This window comes from Toxotes jaculatrix, chromosome 8 (genome assembly GCF_017976425.1).
Source record: "Toxotes jaculatrix isolate fToxJac2 chromosome 8, fToxJac2.pri, whole genome shotgun sequence".
NCBI lineage: Eukaryota > Metazoa > Chordata > Actinopteri > Toxotidae > Toxotes > Toxotes jaculatrix.
The window spans coordinates 27,546,529-27,563,581 of record NC_054401.1 but is presented as its reverse complement, the minus strand read 5'-3'; the positions used below and the strand labels follow the sequence as shown (position 1 = coordinate 27,563,581).

Genomic DNA, 17,053 nt, shown 5'->3' with positions numbered 1-17,053 from the left:
CTTCTCTCAAAAAAGCAGCATGATGACTGACATTTCAAGTGCTTGCTATTGTCACTGCCTGACAAATTAATTTGGATTCCATGGCCGGAGTACAAGTTTGAGTCAAAATCTGCATGCTGCTCAATCAAATCGATGTAAATTCAAGTCAATCAAGTCGGTGTAAAACTGTGCAAGGAGAATTGGAGTCTGTTGCCTGTTGCTGCCTGTTGTTTGTTCATAACACTTGGCTGCTTCTTCATCAATATGACTTATTTTGCTTTAAATTCTGTGTGCACTCGAGCAGACTAATGTATGGCCAAGTCTGTGACAGGAGCCTAATCAAACGGTTTTGCTGTATAATTGCCAGAGGTGTCAAATTAACAAACCCTGCAGCAACAATATGTCAAACAGCTTTGATTCACTAAGTAAACATCTGAAAACCCTTTAAAACCCCTGGCTTTCTGTGTACAAAGTGGAACATGTCTGACGACTGACTGCATGTCACTGTAATGTAGTCCCTGTCAACAACAGGTTGCTATGTTGCTATTTTTTTAATGTGTTGCTTTTATTCCTAACCAATTGTTATGTGGCTTTCAAGTGGATTTTGGCAATGGCCTTGTCCTGTTACTAATACTATATCACTTTGTTCACAATGAAGGAACCCTGAAAGCACACAGCTCCATGTATAATAAATTGATGTATTTTAGTATTTTATTCAGGAAATGAGAGAAAAGTGTCACAGGAAGCACTATATTCCCCATTTCTAATTTGAAAACTTCTACCAGGAGAAGACAAAAAAATAGATGACATATTAAGAATGATAAAAACAAACATATATATTATGTAATATATATATACTATGAAAAAAAATATGAGATGCTAGTTAAAAATTGTATTATTAATAGTAGTAATAATAATAATAATTCATAATAATTAGTCTTTTTCATGTTTCACATAAACAGTGTGACAGGGTAGCAGACATTACACTATTTCTAACAGCCTGTGGAGTTTTCCAAGCCTGCTTTTCATTCTCAGATGCACAGAATTGTGAGTAAACCACAAATTAAGACCACACCATACACTGTAGTTTAGCTGTAGTTGTTGTAGCTGTAGTTTTTTTTTTTTTTTTTTTTTTTTTTTTTTTTAGTCTTTCAGTGGGTGTTATTATCATAAATGCTGATAATAAGTACCAAGTAATACGTTTAGTAATTATATTTAGTTCTGTATTGTCCCTTTATTATTACTATTGCTATCGAATAACAATAATAATAATAATAATAATAATAATAATAATAATAATAATACATGTCTGGGGATGATCTTGCTGTGCACAGGGTTTATGCTATAATATGTCCAGGCAGAGACCTGCAGCACGCCGCCTCACAACCTCTTCATCACCGCGTTCACTTCGCTCTCTGCGCCTTCGCCTGCAATCGGCGGAGATGTAAAGTGGATTATATAGCCGGTGTTACGCGGTGGGATTTGAACAGCTTTCTTATTTCTTTCTTTTATTTCTTTTCTTTTTTTTTTTTTTCTTTTCGCCGGGACTGTCTCTATATTCACCGCATCGCTTTCTCTGTGTGTGCGTGTCTGTGTATGTCTGTGCGTGTGTGTGTATGTGTATGTGTGTGTTTTTTTCTCCCGTGCAGCTCCTCTCTGCTGGGATCCTGGTCTGCCAGGGGCTGCAAAACCGTGCTAGTCGACTCATTCAGAACCAAATGCGTGTGTGACAGACTGTCCACCTTCGCCATTTTAGCACGGCTAAATCCCGAAATGGTAAGTCCACCATCCTCCCTTGACTTGGTTGGCGTTAAAGATATCGGAGACGGTGTGTTTTTTTTTTGTGAGGTTTTATGTGAATGCATCAGCTGCTTTTTTTTTTTTTTTTTTCCAAAGGGCGTCATTGTCATTACATATCAACAGATCCTCCCTCTCTCTCCCCCCCTCCTTCCTCTATCTGTCTCGACATGCCAAAGCCATGCTGCAAAAGGTTATTATAAGCTTTGTAGAAATTGTGATGGGCTGTTGTGTATGTGTATCCAAGAGGAAAATGCACACAGGAAGGGCAGCGCTGTGCTAACCTGTGCATCAAGCTGCTAATATTCATACATGACATGGTGAGTGGGAATTTAAGCTTATGTTACAGCTGCTGATCACCTGCATGCAACCCCCCAACCCCCCTCCTCCACACACCCACCTCCACGTTTCTTATTTCATGTGAACTCCAACAATGGATGTTCATATTAGCATATTTTAACATATTAAACTGTCAAATGCTGTTTCCATGGTTACCAGGCCCCGCAGAGCACATGCTCCGTGACAGTTCAATAATTTGGTCAAAAAATAAAGACACATTTTAAAAAAGACTTGCAGCTGCAGTAGCCTACAGAACACACGTCCCTTACATTGTGACCGCAGCTGGACACAGTAAGCCAGCTGTGTGTGTGTATGATAATGGTATTATTTATTTATTTATTTATTTATTTTAAAATTCACGGCAGATTCCCAGTGACTCAAACATGCCCCAGTTTCTTTCAGGAAAGGGCAGTGTCTTTGTGGGGCATTTTCTTTCAGTGCAATTAGTTATTATTAGACTGGAAATTGCCTCGGAAGCAATTTGTTCACTGGTTGCCCTGGTAACAGAATGGGCACCGAGGTTTTCTTAAAGACATAGGAGGAAGCGTGCTGCTCATACTGCTGCCTGCACGGCCCGCACGAGGAAGGCTAGGCCACTGATACTACGGTTTGGCTTTACCACCTTGAATCAAGCATGTTTGAATGTGTTTGTAAAAGACATAGTTGTGGTTTTGATTGGAGCAGATGACTGTGTAAGTGAAGCTGCTGTGGGGTTGGTTTGATGGCTTCAGCAATGGCCGTCCTCGTGCTGAGGAGCTGCAGCGGTGTGTTCCATTTGTGCTCTCAGCGCTGACATATTAGGTCATCACTGAATGAGATGGCTGACAGAGGATTGCTTAGTGACAATTTAAAGAAACAGTTCAGCAATTCTGGAAATAATCTTATGCGTTAAGTACAACACTGGAGTCACGACAAGCTTAGTTTTGTTTAGCATAAAGATTTGGAGATGCAGCCTGGCTCTGTGGCTCTGCTGTTCACTGTGAAGCTGCATACATTCACTTGTGCCCGGCTGTAGTCTGGCAAGAAATAGTTCCATAATGCAAAATGTCTCCTGAAACCATAAATAATTGTTTTGACATTTCTGTTTGAGCTTTAGGTCTTTAGCTTCAGTCTGGTTCTGTCTGAGCTGTGGATGTGTTGGCTGGAGTGTCACTTTTTTTTTTTTTTGGTTTTCACTTTTGACAGAGCTAAGCTAACTTAGCTTCCCTGCCCTTCAGTCTTTATGCTAAGCTAGGGTTAGCATAAAGACTTGTCTCCAGCTTTATACATAATGTATGGACATGAGATTGGGGAGTGAACTGAAAATCTGAAAATCACAATAATGATGCTTACAGCCAGTTAGTTGCTTCAGATGTTTGAAAATAGCCTGTCGTCTGGTGTTTTTGCTGTTGAATAACCATCATAATTGTAATCTGCTGAGCACACAGTATCCACTAACTGTTCTGTAATCTGAATGCTGGCCTTCTAACATTGTCCACTGCCAACCCTGTTTGTATAATGTTTTATATGCTGCACGTCCTTCTCCTCCTCTCCTCCATTCCTAGCTGTCCTATCTTCCTCCTTTTCCTCCTTTCACCCAGCCCGGCCATCAGCAGGAGGGTCCCCCCATATGAGCCAGGTTCTGCTCAAGGTTTCTTCCTGTTAAAAGGGAGTTTTTTCTTGCCACTGTCGCCTAAGTGCACACCTTAACAAGCTGCAAGTTTACAGACAGAGAAGCCTCCCAAGGACCACTGACAGCAGCAGGAGCAACAAACACTATGGAGCACAGTATATGTGCCTTATGCACAGGCAATAGAACAACAAACTAATATACAATGTAACTAATAATGTTACATTTTAATTTTCTGATATATGTTTGCTGAAATATATTTCAAAATACTATCAACAAAAAAATGACAGGCAACATTCATTCATTCATCATTCCGAATTATTCAATATTCAACAATATTTAACCATTTTGATCATTTGCCATCATGTGTGCAGCTCCTCGTTCTCAGTGTGTTTTATAACATTATATATTCAATATGTTTCACAATTTACTCTTTTCTGACATTTTATAGACCCAGTAATTGTTGGATTAATTGATAAATTAAGTCTAATTGATGATGTATATAATTGTTTGTTGTTGCACTCAAGTAAACACAAATTTATTAGGAATGGCCCATTCAATTTTGCATGGTGGTATACAGGACCTGCCCTAATTCCCTGGTCATTCTATTTAATGTTGTGACTAAGATTACAAAAATACTTTATCTATTAACCTTCAAATTATTTTCTTTACTTTCACACTTCCACAAGGTCAAGGATCATTGAATAACTTAAAGAGTGTGAAAGTGTTAGCTTTGTGTTGAAGTGGGCCCTTTGTTGTTGTTGCCAGTATGGAAATGTTTCAGTTTGAAATGGTCATGGATAAGTTATGGGGGAGCTTGTGGAGACAGTGTGTAACAAGGTATTTCTACATGTCCCCAAATGAACACAGTTGGCTTGAAAGCTTCAGTGCTTCAACAAGGCTTCATCAGCCCATTGCCAATGAGCTTTACAATCTCCAAATCTCAACCCAACTGAACACCAATGGGAGGTTTTGGAATAAGAGAGGAATAAGAAGACTCCAGATATCGAGCGCCTTCATGAACAGTTTAGCTGAGTTTTAGCTGCGTTAGCAGGATGGCTCTAGTCGGTCGTTTTGTTTGACATTCACAGTCCCCATGGGATGAATCTACTGACTTTGGTAATTGTAACTTTTACAGTAGTGACACCAGCAGGTAGACATTTCTGTTTTGAGGATATGTCAGGGCAGCCATTGGATGGATTTCGTGAAATCTGGTACAGATATCCACAGTGCCAGAGGGATGAATCTTAATGACTGGTTGGTTGTCGTCCAACTTTTCACCTTGGGCCACCTGCAGGTCAAAGCTGTCACTAATCATGAGAAATATGTCACAATCTACTTTGAGACAACTTTGGCTTTGAGTGTAATGTTGGGACAGCTATTGAATGGATTGCTATAAAATTTGGTATGAATATTCCTTATCTTCTGAGGACGAATTGTAAGGTGATCCCTTAGCTCATTCTTTAGAGTCTTTACACAATACTATAATGTTAACATGGCAAATATTATTGCTGCTTGTTATCATTGTCATTGTGGGCATGTTGCCATGCTAAGCATTAGCATTTAGCTTACAGCATTGACAGTCAGCCTCGCAGAGCAGCTAGCATGACTGCTGATGTTTTATCTTGTTCATACACGGGTATATTTGTGAAATATGAAAATCTCATCATAAGTGAACCAATACTGGAGTTTGCCATCCTTGCAGCCTGTCTCCACCTGTGCGGATGACAGCCTTTCCACAGCTCTGTTGCAGCCTGGAGGCTCCACACACCCTGAGGGAAGCTAAATTGTGACGGCTTCTTTTGCCAGAAATGAAGGAAAAGGCAATTCCCCCCTCCTCATGCCGCCATCCCTTCCCCCACGTTCTATCATTTTGTGAGACAGCCATGGCCACCATGCTAATTACGCCTACTGCAACAAACAGTAGCTTCTAAATGGCTCAGCCGCTCTGTCTGCAGCTAGCCTCCTACAGCCCCAGCATGACAAACACCCCAGCCTCTTTTTTTCCTCTCCATCTTCCCACTCCCTCCTCTCTTCCTCCTATCTCTCTGTTCTCTATTCCTCTGTCATTTCATCACCCTATTTTTCATGCTCTGAGGTTGCATTATATTTTAGCTTTCCCTCTCTCTCCCTGCGCTTACTACATAATTTACTCTCTTGCTGCCACCTCTCGTGTCCATTTTGCTCAGTCCAACTTCGCTGCAGGCTTTTAGAAAGACCCCCTCCCCCACCCTCCCCATCCCCCTAGTTTACTGCTAGACCTTTGTGTGTTAAAGGGAAAAAGGATGAATGAACATGCTTGTGCTTGGATCATTTTGGGTGGTGTAAGCCTGCATAAGCCTTTTCCTCGGTTTGAATGTGCTGTCAGAAGCCTATAGATGCATTGACAAGCCCTTTTTGGCCAATTAGCCCACATTGTGAGAGAAAATTAATAAGGACTATTGTTTCAGGTCACTGTAGTGTCAGCATACTCAAATTCTGGGATGTATACATTTGCGTTTCATCTTCGAAGGGGGCACCAAAAATATCTATGGTAGTCATACTGACAACTGCAGTCGTCCAATGTGGCTGTGTAGAAATGTAACATAAATGCCCAATGGAATTAGAAATGCATACATACATAAAAAAAAAATACAGTACACAGTACAATATTGCTGTTTTGCGTGAATTTCAAATGCAAAACCTGATTCTCTGTAGCTATTTTAGTTATGTTGTCCGAATGTTATTTTTAACCTTCCTGTTGTTTTGTTAGCCTTCTCTGAAAAACATGCATGTTTGGCCATATTCAGAGTTGGAAATTTCAAATGCCCAACTTCAAGGAGCAGCTCGACATTTTGTAAAATGTGCTGTCTTGTCTGTTCACTCTACACCCTCATGTCTGTACAATAAAACAGCTGGAGCTGGTAGCAAATTAGCTTAGCTTAGCACAAAGACAGGAATCAGGAGGGAACTGCTAGCTGGGCGCAAAAGAAACCTATCTGCACCTACTAGCACTTCTAAAGATCACTAATTAGCATGTTATATCTCCTTTATTTAAACTGCACAATGTATAAAAACAACATCTTGTTCTTGAGGTTCGTTTGTAGGTCTATTTCTTGGCCAGGAGCAGTGACTCCACAGAGTCTCCACTGGTTGCAGGAATTTGCACACTGAGATAGTTTACACTTCACAGATAGTTTCAACATGTAACTCCCCCTTAAACTGATAAAAGTAGCAAGATACAGGCTGACCTAGTAGCAGAAAGTATAATATGCCTTTTAGTTAGAAAAGTTCTCTGTGTTCAGTTTTGTTTTGTGTGGGTTTACTCTGGCTCATTCTGAACAGCTGGGTTTCATTTGTTAGCTTGTTGAAAAAGAAATGTTATGTAATTTATTTGCACTAATAATTATTTTATCATTCATTAATTTGCTGGTAATTTTCTCTGATTCATTTTTATGTTTGATGAATGTTTGGTTTGCTCTCTGCAAAACTCAAAGATGCATAGCGTACAATAATTTCTAACAGCAAAAAGCAGCAAAGTTCAGATCCCAGAAAGTGTAATCAGTGAATATTTGGCATTTTTGCTTGATAAATGTGAATCACTTATCCATATAGTTGTTGCTTAATCAGTTCAACTCATCATTTAAAATCTAACATCATATAACCTTCAGTGTATAAGCTAGTTCACCGCTAGTTTACCAATAAGCTGTTTGATCCAGATAATGTGTATTTTCTAATTTGATTATCATTTATCATTCTTACTTTATTTGACCGATTCAATTTACAGTAAGTCCCACTGAGGAAACATAAATGGCTTTTCTATTTGTACTTGGATCAGTATTTTTATCATCCAATCTATCCATTGTCCCATACCATAATTCAAACCAGTGCAACTTGTAATTGTATTTGTTTACTGTTAATATTTGCAGCAGCATCATCTGCTAGATTTGTGGTGGAAACGACATCCTGTGCTGCTTCTCAGCCGGCGGTTGCTGGAGCATCCCTGTTTCTACTCATGTGGAATAATGCAGTGTGGTCACTTTATTTTGGATGGTAGTGCTCTCAGCAGACGCCTTTCCATTTCATTGCACGCCTAATACCCCTCCTCCCCCTGCTCTTAGAGAAGGAACTTGCTGCAGTGCAGATTAATCAGAGGGATTTAATTAAGTTGGCCCCAGCACACACATCAAACCTGGAGACAAGACAAGCTATAAACTCAGCCAATTATCTCCTACGGGGTTGGGGTTGGGTTGGGGGAGGGGGGGTTGAGCTCCCTCATGTCCTGCTCCCCTTATGTCCAACCAACTTCTCACCTTCCACCCAACCCAACTGTAAATTTTATTTCTTTAAATTTTCCCCTTACCTCACCATCTCATCTGGCCATGACACCACATTAACATTGACTGTAGTATACAGCCACATGACTTGAGCCACATGACACCTGACTTCACCTCTAGCACTGCCATGGCCTAGGCATTTTGATTTTTATTGAAATGTCAGTTATTCGATGGATTGCTATAAAATTGAAGATGCACTCTAATAACTTTGATCCTCAGAACTTTTTCATTTGTTCAGTACTCTGACCAAATACCAGCAAAATAAATGATATTCCCATTGGTCTTAGCCACACTTCTGCACATACTGTGGTTAGTATGGTTGCACATTCGGAGCAAATAGCTGGAGTTCCAAGCTGTTATTTGACTGGTGTACTATTGTTTGCAGCTTACTGAAAAGTGAGGATGACATCTAGTTGACATTTGCAGCCGTGGCAAGGAGTGGCTTGAAATTGTTGGAAGGGTTCTTTTAGCTGGATGACAGATGCATCTTTGTTAGGGGATTTGTCTTGTGAGCCCAGGTTTGTTACCAAGATTGTACCAGGAGCTACCGCCGCCCCCAACCTATTCGGTATGTTGACCAATTTTAATTGCTGCCATTGCAAGTTAGAATAGATCGGCTTTGCTTAGGTGCTTGATTATTTTTAGGTCTTCTTGGCTATGACTAGATTTTTGAGATTTACTTTCAGCTTTGTTGGTCTTACGCTGTAAGGGTTGTTTGTTACTTTCTCCATTCATGTCCTCATCAGAGGAATCATGGTGAAGTTTGGGGTTGCTTGTCCCATAGGTAACTATTCTGGAATTTGCATCAACCCTGTCCAAGACAGGTGTTTACCAGGACACCTAGACAACCACTGATACCGGGGTGGAGGTTTTGGATTTGAAGTTCAACTCTTCCTCCATCCCAGTTGGAGAGATTCTTGGCTTCCTTGTTTAACTGCCCTTGCAGCGGTTAAACTTACTGTATCTGTGAGGTGTAGTTAGAGAATTCTCTTCCTAATGCCTCGCAGAGTAGGTTATAGTTACCTGTGATATGGGCAGGCTGATGTTCAATGAATTTTCTAAAATTGCAACTAGTGGTCAGTTTGATAAGATAGAGACTGCTTTTGGCGGCAGCATGTGGGAATTTCCGCAAGTAGAAATCAGTGTCTTTCAAGTAGATTCTTATGTTGTGTGCAATCTTATCCAAGTCTTGATCTGAGGGACCCTGTGAAGTATGGGTGCCTGATAAGTTTGCAGAGGCTGAATCATTCGAACTTCGTCCAGAAGGGTTCTGCTGGCCTTGAAGGGGTCTGGCATTACAGGTGAGATGATTTGCAAAGGCGTGCCTTTTTCAGTTCCCCTAATGGGTAGATCGTGTCTTTTTTTCTACTGGAAAGTTTCTTCAAGATATGGTTGTTGGGTTTGCCCTACGTCAAAAGTTGCAGTTCTCTTGTAACGGCTGCCAGTTCTTCTTTAATTTCCTGTTGGTAGTGCACCTCTTTAACTCTGTTCCTGGCTTTCGTCAACTTTTGCTGCATCTGTTGGATCTACTTTTGTTTAGTTTCTAGAAGCAGGTCAGAGTCTGTGATCTATACTTTCAGATCATCCTCCATTTCCCAACGGAATAAGTCATGGTACCCATCATGGCCTGTTCTCATCTCAGCAAGTTGGTTTTGGGTCTCAGCCAGCTCCTGGTCACGTTTTTTGGAGAGACTGTTTTAAGTATTTGTCTCTAGATTTCAACTCAGCTCTCTGTTTGTGTGGTTCATCACACTGAGCTGTTAGCTCCTTGATGTGTGCTTCAGCCTGTGCTGAAGGCTTCTTAGAGTGTCTGAGCTGGTGTCGAAGGAGTTTATTTTCTTCTTGTAGCTGTGAAATTTGTTGCCACCAATGCAGTTTCCAGGTTCTCAAAGGGATCATCGTGACTCAAAGCATCTGATGCAGCTGAGGCTGCCATGTTTGATTCACGAGGGAAAGATATGTAGGGGGTTTGATTGTTTATGTCCAAATTAGATTGAAAAGTGGGGAGGGAGCAGTGAACTAGTGAGTTACTCTTACAGGCAGTTATTGGTGGATTTGTATGCCTTTCAAGCAGTTTTGTAACCAGTTAAGGCTAAGACCTATATATGCTTGTACTGTAACTCTATATTTTTTTTTTACTTAGAGGTGTTTGACTTAGAGGTGTTATAAGCAAGTAATTTGAGTTATCCCTATATTGTGATGGCCAAATACCAAAGCTAGTTCTGACACAACAGTCCCAGCTGTGCAGTCCTATAATGCCTTATGTCACCATCAGCACTTCTCAGTAAAGACTAATATACTTTGGGATAGCTCCCAAAGGGATAGGACTCAGAGTTGGAAAGTTAAATACTTCTGTTCTTCTGATTTTATTTGTTGCTGACTTGGCTTATAAAACAAAAGGGGACACAGGTTGCGCGTAAAATTCAAAACTTACTAAGAAACACTTGGTGAAGCATTAAACAAAAGACACAAGGACAAACTGCCTACAAATCTAAAAGTTGCACAAAAGGACTTGAAAACATTTGTTAGAGAATATTAACTGGATTACAGGGTGCTTAGACAATTATTTCATCAGTTCACGCATGTGCAAGTTCCCAGTCAAGACTGGAATGTAGTGTAATTTGTGATAGATATCTGAGATCTGCAATTTGGGACCTGTTAGAGAGTGGGCTGCAGTGTCTCTGTTAGTGATATCAGTAAGTTCCTGGTTTGAATAAAAGTTCACACCTTAGTGATAACTGCACTTCTTGTTGTGTTGTTTTCTCTGAGGAGAATAACAGTCAAATAACAATCAGACATGAGTCTTGCTGTGTTATAATGAGCTTAATTTTACATGGGGGGGGGGGGGGGGGGGTTGACTGTTTACTTCCATTTGCTTTGTTCTTGGTCCTGGTCATAAATTCCTTTGGCATACTACTGGGAGTAAGATCTCTTTCCTGTCCAAATGATAGTTTAATAGTGTGAGGTCAATAGGGACAAGCCCTCTGGTACCTAAACTTTGTGTCCTTATTGTGACTTCTTTAATGGTTGTCTCTGATATCAAGGCTGAACTAAGATTGTGAACATGGTAAATACAAAAAAATATAGCATTTAATATTGCAGTAGAAGGCAGTTAGCACTTTATTTACTGGTTTGGTGCTATCTTGTCTCACAATAGTAAAATGTAGTTTGTTGGTCAAAAAAACATCAATGGACAACATTTTGAAGACCAAGAGTCCACTGATTATATCAGCACATGTATGTCTACACCAAAGTTTCAGCGACAGGAAGTTGGGTATTTGAATTCCATAGCTTCCTTTCATGTTGGGGCCCACGCATCCAAAATAACACTGGTGCAGATGAAGTCAAGGGCCTGACAGATGATTTGACAAATATGTATTTTGTATTATTTACATCAGTACACTCCCAGGTGCACAACAAACAAATCAGCATGTCCTTCCAACCAAAAATGGCACACCTAGTCCAATTAGTGAAATTAGCCTGTTGTAAAAATGCACCATTATACACCCCACGTGGGTTTATTTGATAGCTGCATTCATTCAAACTGTTTTTTAAAATCAAATCAGTATTTGCTGTGACCACTGCTTGCTTATAAGGCAGAACCAGTCTTTCATGGTACTTGGCAGGTAGGTTTTGCCAGCATCTTGGAGAATCCAGTTTAAATCAGTGACATTGCATTCAAGGCTCTGTGGGGGCCAGACTGTCTGTGAGGACTCCTTGGTCTTCTTGTCTCTGCAGATAGTTCTTTATAACTCTGGCTGTACGTTTTGGCATTTGCACAGTATATGCAGCTCAGTGTATTTGATTGGCCAGTGATTTGCCAGATACTAGATAATAAATTACATTTTTGACTCCATTATTGGTGGCCCCTGTGTCAGGTGTCTCCTGCTGTGCCAAGCAGAGTGAGGAGGCCGTATCTCCTGATGCAGTGCCATTCCTAAGGTTAGTGAGGTCAGATAATCTTGGCAAGGTTAGGTGCTTTATTGTATTTCTCCAACATTCTCTGCTTCCTTTTAAAATTTTCCATAAACTTAACTAAACCTTAACCTCAGTGGCATAAAATCAGAACATGGCTTTATTTTTGTAACAACAAAGTTGCACTGTGGATATAGAGGTGTCACATCAGAAAAATGTTCAGTTCTGATTCAAAACATGCATTTGCACCTGAGGGTTTCCAAGGAAACTGATAAGGCCTGCCTGATGTAGCATCGCGGCACATTTCCATTGAATTTTAACAAGCATAATGATGTATATCAGAAAAATAGAATTATTTCTTCTTACGTTAGTTGGTGCTTCTCATGTTTCATGCTGGAGTGAAGGTGACCTTCACTCCAGCATGAAACACTGTGGGAAACCCTACTTCCTTGATGGGTTTTTCTTGATCCAGTGAAGATACTTAGGTACAGACTGCATGTTAATGCCATATGGTAATAAGATAAAGAGGTACCTTATTATGTTATCTGCTGAATCAGCACAAGGATGTTGATTCTGAGTGTAGGCCTAAAGTGAACAAATTCACTTGATTTTGTCACAACACTTGAGCTGCAGTGTTTGACGAACCTTTTCCCACTGAAAAGCATCAGAGAAGCTGAAGCGATGTTAAGGAAAATGTAGCCCACTGCATTTGAACCATCAGTGACCCAGTTTATGAGGTGAGCCCTCAGCAAATCGAGCCAGCTGAATTTTTTTCTGCATTTGCATTCATCTGCTGACAGCTCCTGTCAAAGTCTGTAGACACCACAGATCTGTAGGACCCTGCTGACATTTTTCTGTGACTTGGTTTTGCAGTGATGGTTTTCACATTCTTCTCTACAGGATTTCTCTTCATTATGCTGCTGAAATGGACATCGTGATGTCTGTGTGTAATAAGTTGGAGCGCAGGTAGACATGATCTGCTAACAGATCTGATCACCCGCTCAATCTTGATTGTGTCATAATGTTTGGAGATGTAACGCCTTTTTCTCCTCCTTTTTTTAGAACATGGATAAGACACAGCTCCCGTCTGTGACGCTGATTGTGGGCTGTGGAGTGTCTTCACTGACTTTGCTGCTACTTATCATCATCTATGTGTCTGTCTGGAGGTGAGATAATACAGCTGGTATTGAAAACATTAGCACTGGGCTGTGTCATACGCACGGTTGGAAGCTGTAACGTCATCCTTAACGAACAGAAAGTTAAAATGGACAAAGGAAAATTATTCTGCTGGCATGTTCTAGAAGATAAAATTGAATAAAAGACACATGTCCTGTGTTGAGAACACATTTAAATCAGTCGACTCCTCTTTTGTTTGGTGAACGATTCAGTTTACTTCTGCAGTACTCCAATTCTGAACAAACATTAATGAAGTAAATGAAAATTTGTGAATGCTACAACAGTGAGTCATTCAATATGAACTCTTCACATGAAGTTCTCTTTATGTTGGAGTCCAGCTGGGCTGCTGAGACCAGAAGCATTTACTTGCACGACTTCATGCAGCTTTCAGACGATACAAGACAATATGGTGTGCAGAAATACACCTTCAATTAGTACTGACATTAAAGCGTCCTCCATTTTAAACCAGCTTTTGTAGAGAGAAAGTAGTTCAGTGCATTTCAGCATTGGCACTGATCTTCTGATCGATTTGATTTCAGTTCACGAATTCCAGAATCAAATCATTTCAATTCAGTTTGATTCTTGATGACACAGTTACATCAGATAAATACCAGTGTTGCAGAAATCAGTTCTCAGAATTTAAATTTCTTCTATGCTCAGCGTGTGAGCATCACACTCCCTGTAATGAAAATGTGGACCAAGGAGTTAGTATCGAAAATATGCACCACTGACAAGGTTGTCATCATTCATATTTTAAAAAATTCATGTTACCCCCGTACAGCTACACATGGTCTGTCAGGAGCAGATGCTGCAACTAAGTACAGACGTTCACTTTAATGATGACTTTGATCACAGACAGGACAGAAGCTGAAAGTCTGCTCACTAATTCATGTTCGTGTCCGCGACATCAGTCTGATACCTGCAGACAGCTGTTAGCTACTGTTACCTACCTGCCAGGGACAGACTGAATAAAGTACAATCCACACACTGTATAGTTAAGATGTTTGAAGATTTATAAAATAAATTCAGTCATAATGTTCATTTGCTCTGCTGAGTAAATGAGGGTAGTAGGGTGAACTGGCTGACATGAGCACAGTGACAGGCTGCATGAAAGAAGTGAAACAAAAAATGCTGTTTAGTGTTCATGTCCCAAGTCAATGATGCCTGACACTAAAGAAGCCAAGCTGAATAACTGTGAACCTGAAGCTGGGAAATGCACGGTTTACCATCAGCACCTCAATGACAGCATGTAGAAGAGGCTTCTCTCTGAAACCCTGATCTTGGCTACAGATGTGCTGGATTCAGTCAAAGTAAAAGTTCTTTCATCTCTTTCATTTTCCTGCAGGTACATTCGGTCTGAGCGCTCAGTCATTCTCATTAACTTCTGCCTCTCCATCATATCCTCCAATGCCCTTATTCTTATTGGACAGACACAGACACGGAATAAGGTGAGAACCAGTCAGAGTCTGAGATGAATGATCACTGTGATTCACTTTTCCTGCTAACGTATTCATCCAAGATTGTTCCCTCCTATCTTTTTTCTGTTTTCTCCTTCTGTTTTTGTGTTGTTACAGGTCTTATGCACCCTGATTGCGGCGTTCCTTCATTTCTTCTTCCTGTCCTCGTTCTGCTGGGTTCTGACGGAGGCGTGGCAGTCATACATGGCGGTGACGGGCCGCCTCAGGAATCGCATCATACGCAAGCGTTTCCTGTGTCTCGGCTGGGGTGGGCCTTCTGTTTTGCTGTTCACTGTGTGAGTCATGTGGTCTCTCATTTCTCCTGTGTTAACGTCCATTCTTATTGTCCTCCCAGGTCTCCCGGCGCTAGTAGTGGCGATCTCAGTTGGATTCACGAAGGCGAAGGGATATGGAACGCCAAGCTAGTAAGCAGTTCTTTTCTATCGATCCACCACTGGATTCCTCTTCCTCTTTTAAATATTAATGCATATGGGATATTACACATTACACATGCAGCAGCTTAACCTCTTTCTCTGTCTCATCTATCTTTTACCATCCTCATTCTTGTCATGCATTCCTTCTTCTGACTTTCCCCACATTCTGCCCCTCCTCCACGTTGCAACCGCCTATGTTCCTCCCCCCTTCCCCGCCTCTCTCCTCTATCATCTTCATTTCTTCTAATCATATCTCCTGTATTTCCTTGCTCTCCTCTCTTATAGCTGCTGGCTGTCTCTGGAAGGAGGTCTTCTTTATGCATTTGTTGGACCTGCTGCAGCTGTTGTCTTGGTATTTCCTTTTCATCTTTAGTCTGTTTGTCATGGTTGGCTTCTAACACCTCTACACTAAAGCGAATTAGACCAGTGGCATTAGCTCATGTAACAGTTTTCATACAGTCACTTAAAAAAAAAAAACACATGTAGTCTGCATAGTATTAATAATGTCAACAACGAAGGAAAAAAAAAAAAACATCAAAGCAGTTTCACAGTTATTGTAAAAAAAATAATTCTGAAAAAATGTGGCCCCAGACAGGCTCCCGAACAGTGTAACAGTAAATAAATAAGCCCATCTCTGCTTCTTTACTTCATCTCTTCTCCTATCCATATTTACCTTCTCTTTTCCATCCCCACTTTTTTTCTTTTTTCATTTCCCTGTTCTTTAGTTACTTCCTGTTTTCCTTCCTACCTGTTCTCTCCCTCTTCCCACCTTTTCTTTCTTGGTCCCCTCTTTCCTTTCTGCCTTTACCTTTTTTCTTATCTTTCCTTCTCCTTCCCTATGCTTTCTTTTCTTGCCCACTTCCTCATTTACTACCTCTTTTCCACCTTGCTTCTTTTCTTCCCAACCCCTTTTCCTAAGTATACTTTATTACTAAGCATTTCTAAGCATGTCAGGTTTTGTTAGTTTCTTCTTTGTTCAGCTGAACCCATGAGCAAAACTTAAACCCTGTGCTAAGATTCATGTTTTTTCATAATGTCAACATTAAAGATTGGATTTGAATTTGGAAATAATACGTAACTTTTTACACAGACAACCACTTTTCTAAAGAATGCCTATGAAAAATACGAGTACCTCCAATTGGCAGACTAATGTTTGTTAAAATGGTACCAACATTCTCGTCAATTATCATCACTAAAGGAAAGGTTTATTGGCCTCTGCAGCATTTCCATTCATTCAAATCTGATCATAAATATGAGTAAAAATCATGTAGAGATAAATTCATATTCACCTGAATGCAAAAACTACTACAAACAGAAAACTACAACAGAAAACTTTTACTTTTTACTTTTAAATGACTAAACCTACTGACATTTGCAGCTCATTTGTGAAACTCTGTTTGCTGCAGGAATCCTATTTACTTCTTCTCAGTTCAAAAATCAACAAATTATGTAATTTGCCCAACCCTTTGCTTACAACTGTATAATCATTACCTCTGGCATAATGGCTGGCAGAACACACACTGCAGTGACACTGTGTCCTTGTTTCATTAATCACATCTATTAGCTGCAGTTTCAGTGATTCACTTCTCACTGCTTCTTCCCCACCTACAAGTGAACAGCTTGGTTTGGGCGTCCTTTAAGGGCCACTGCTCTAACTGGCAGCCATACTGGAGGCCCCGTTCATTCTGAAAAGCATCAGAGTGGCTTGTACAAGAGTTTTTTTTTTATAGACGATGAACTCTGAAAGCACTAAAATTGTCAGAATTACTACAGTCAAGGGTATCCCCCTCCCCTGCCTTTGATTTCACACAGCTCATATTTTATGCATGGTTTCTTTTTTTAACACACTATATATATTGAAAAATTAATTTATGTTAGCAATCCATCCTTTCATCTATTTTCACTTCTCATTCTTCATCGGGTGCCTGAGAGTTTTTGTCACTAACGTTAAACATAGCACAGTCTTGGTGGTTTACAGTGCAAGAGTAATTACAACTGGAGTGTGTGCGATGACGTATGTGCATGCTGCTG

At 40.4% G+C, this 17,053-nt stretch overlaps 1 protein-coding gene across 1 annotated transcript in view; it reads left to right on the top strand.

Moving 5' to 3' along the window:
* Positions 1-17,053, top strand: part of adgrb1a (adhesion G protein-coupled receptor B1a) — a 101,058-nt gene that overhangs the window by 66,398 nt on the left and 17,607 nt on the right. The window contains exons 17-22 of the mRNA XM_041044446.1: positions 1,629-1,755; positions 13,018-13,121; positions 14,477-14,579; positions 14,706-14,856; positions 14,944-15,013; positions 15,308-15,374. Of these exons, the coding sequence (XP_040900380.1) occupies positions 1,629-1,755; positions 13,018-13,121; positions 14,477-14,579; positions 14,706-14,856; positions 14,944-15,013; positions 15,308-15,374 (622 nt within the window). The remainder of the gene's footprint in view (positions 1-1,628; positions 1,756-13,017; positions 13,122-14,476; positions 14,580-14,705; positions 14,857-14,943; positions 15,014-15,307; positions 15,375-17,053) is intronic.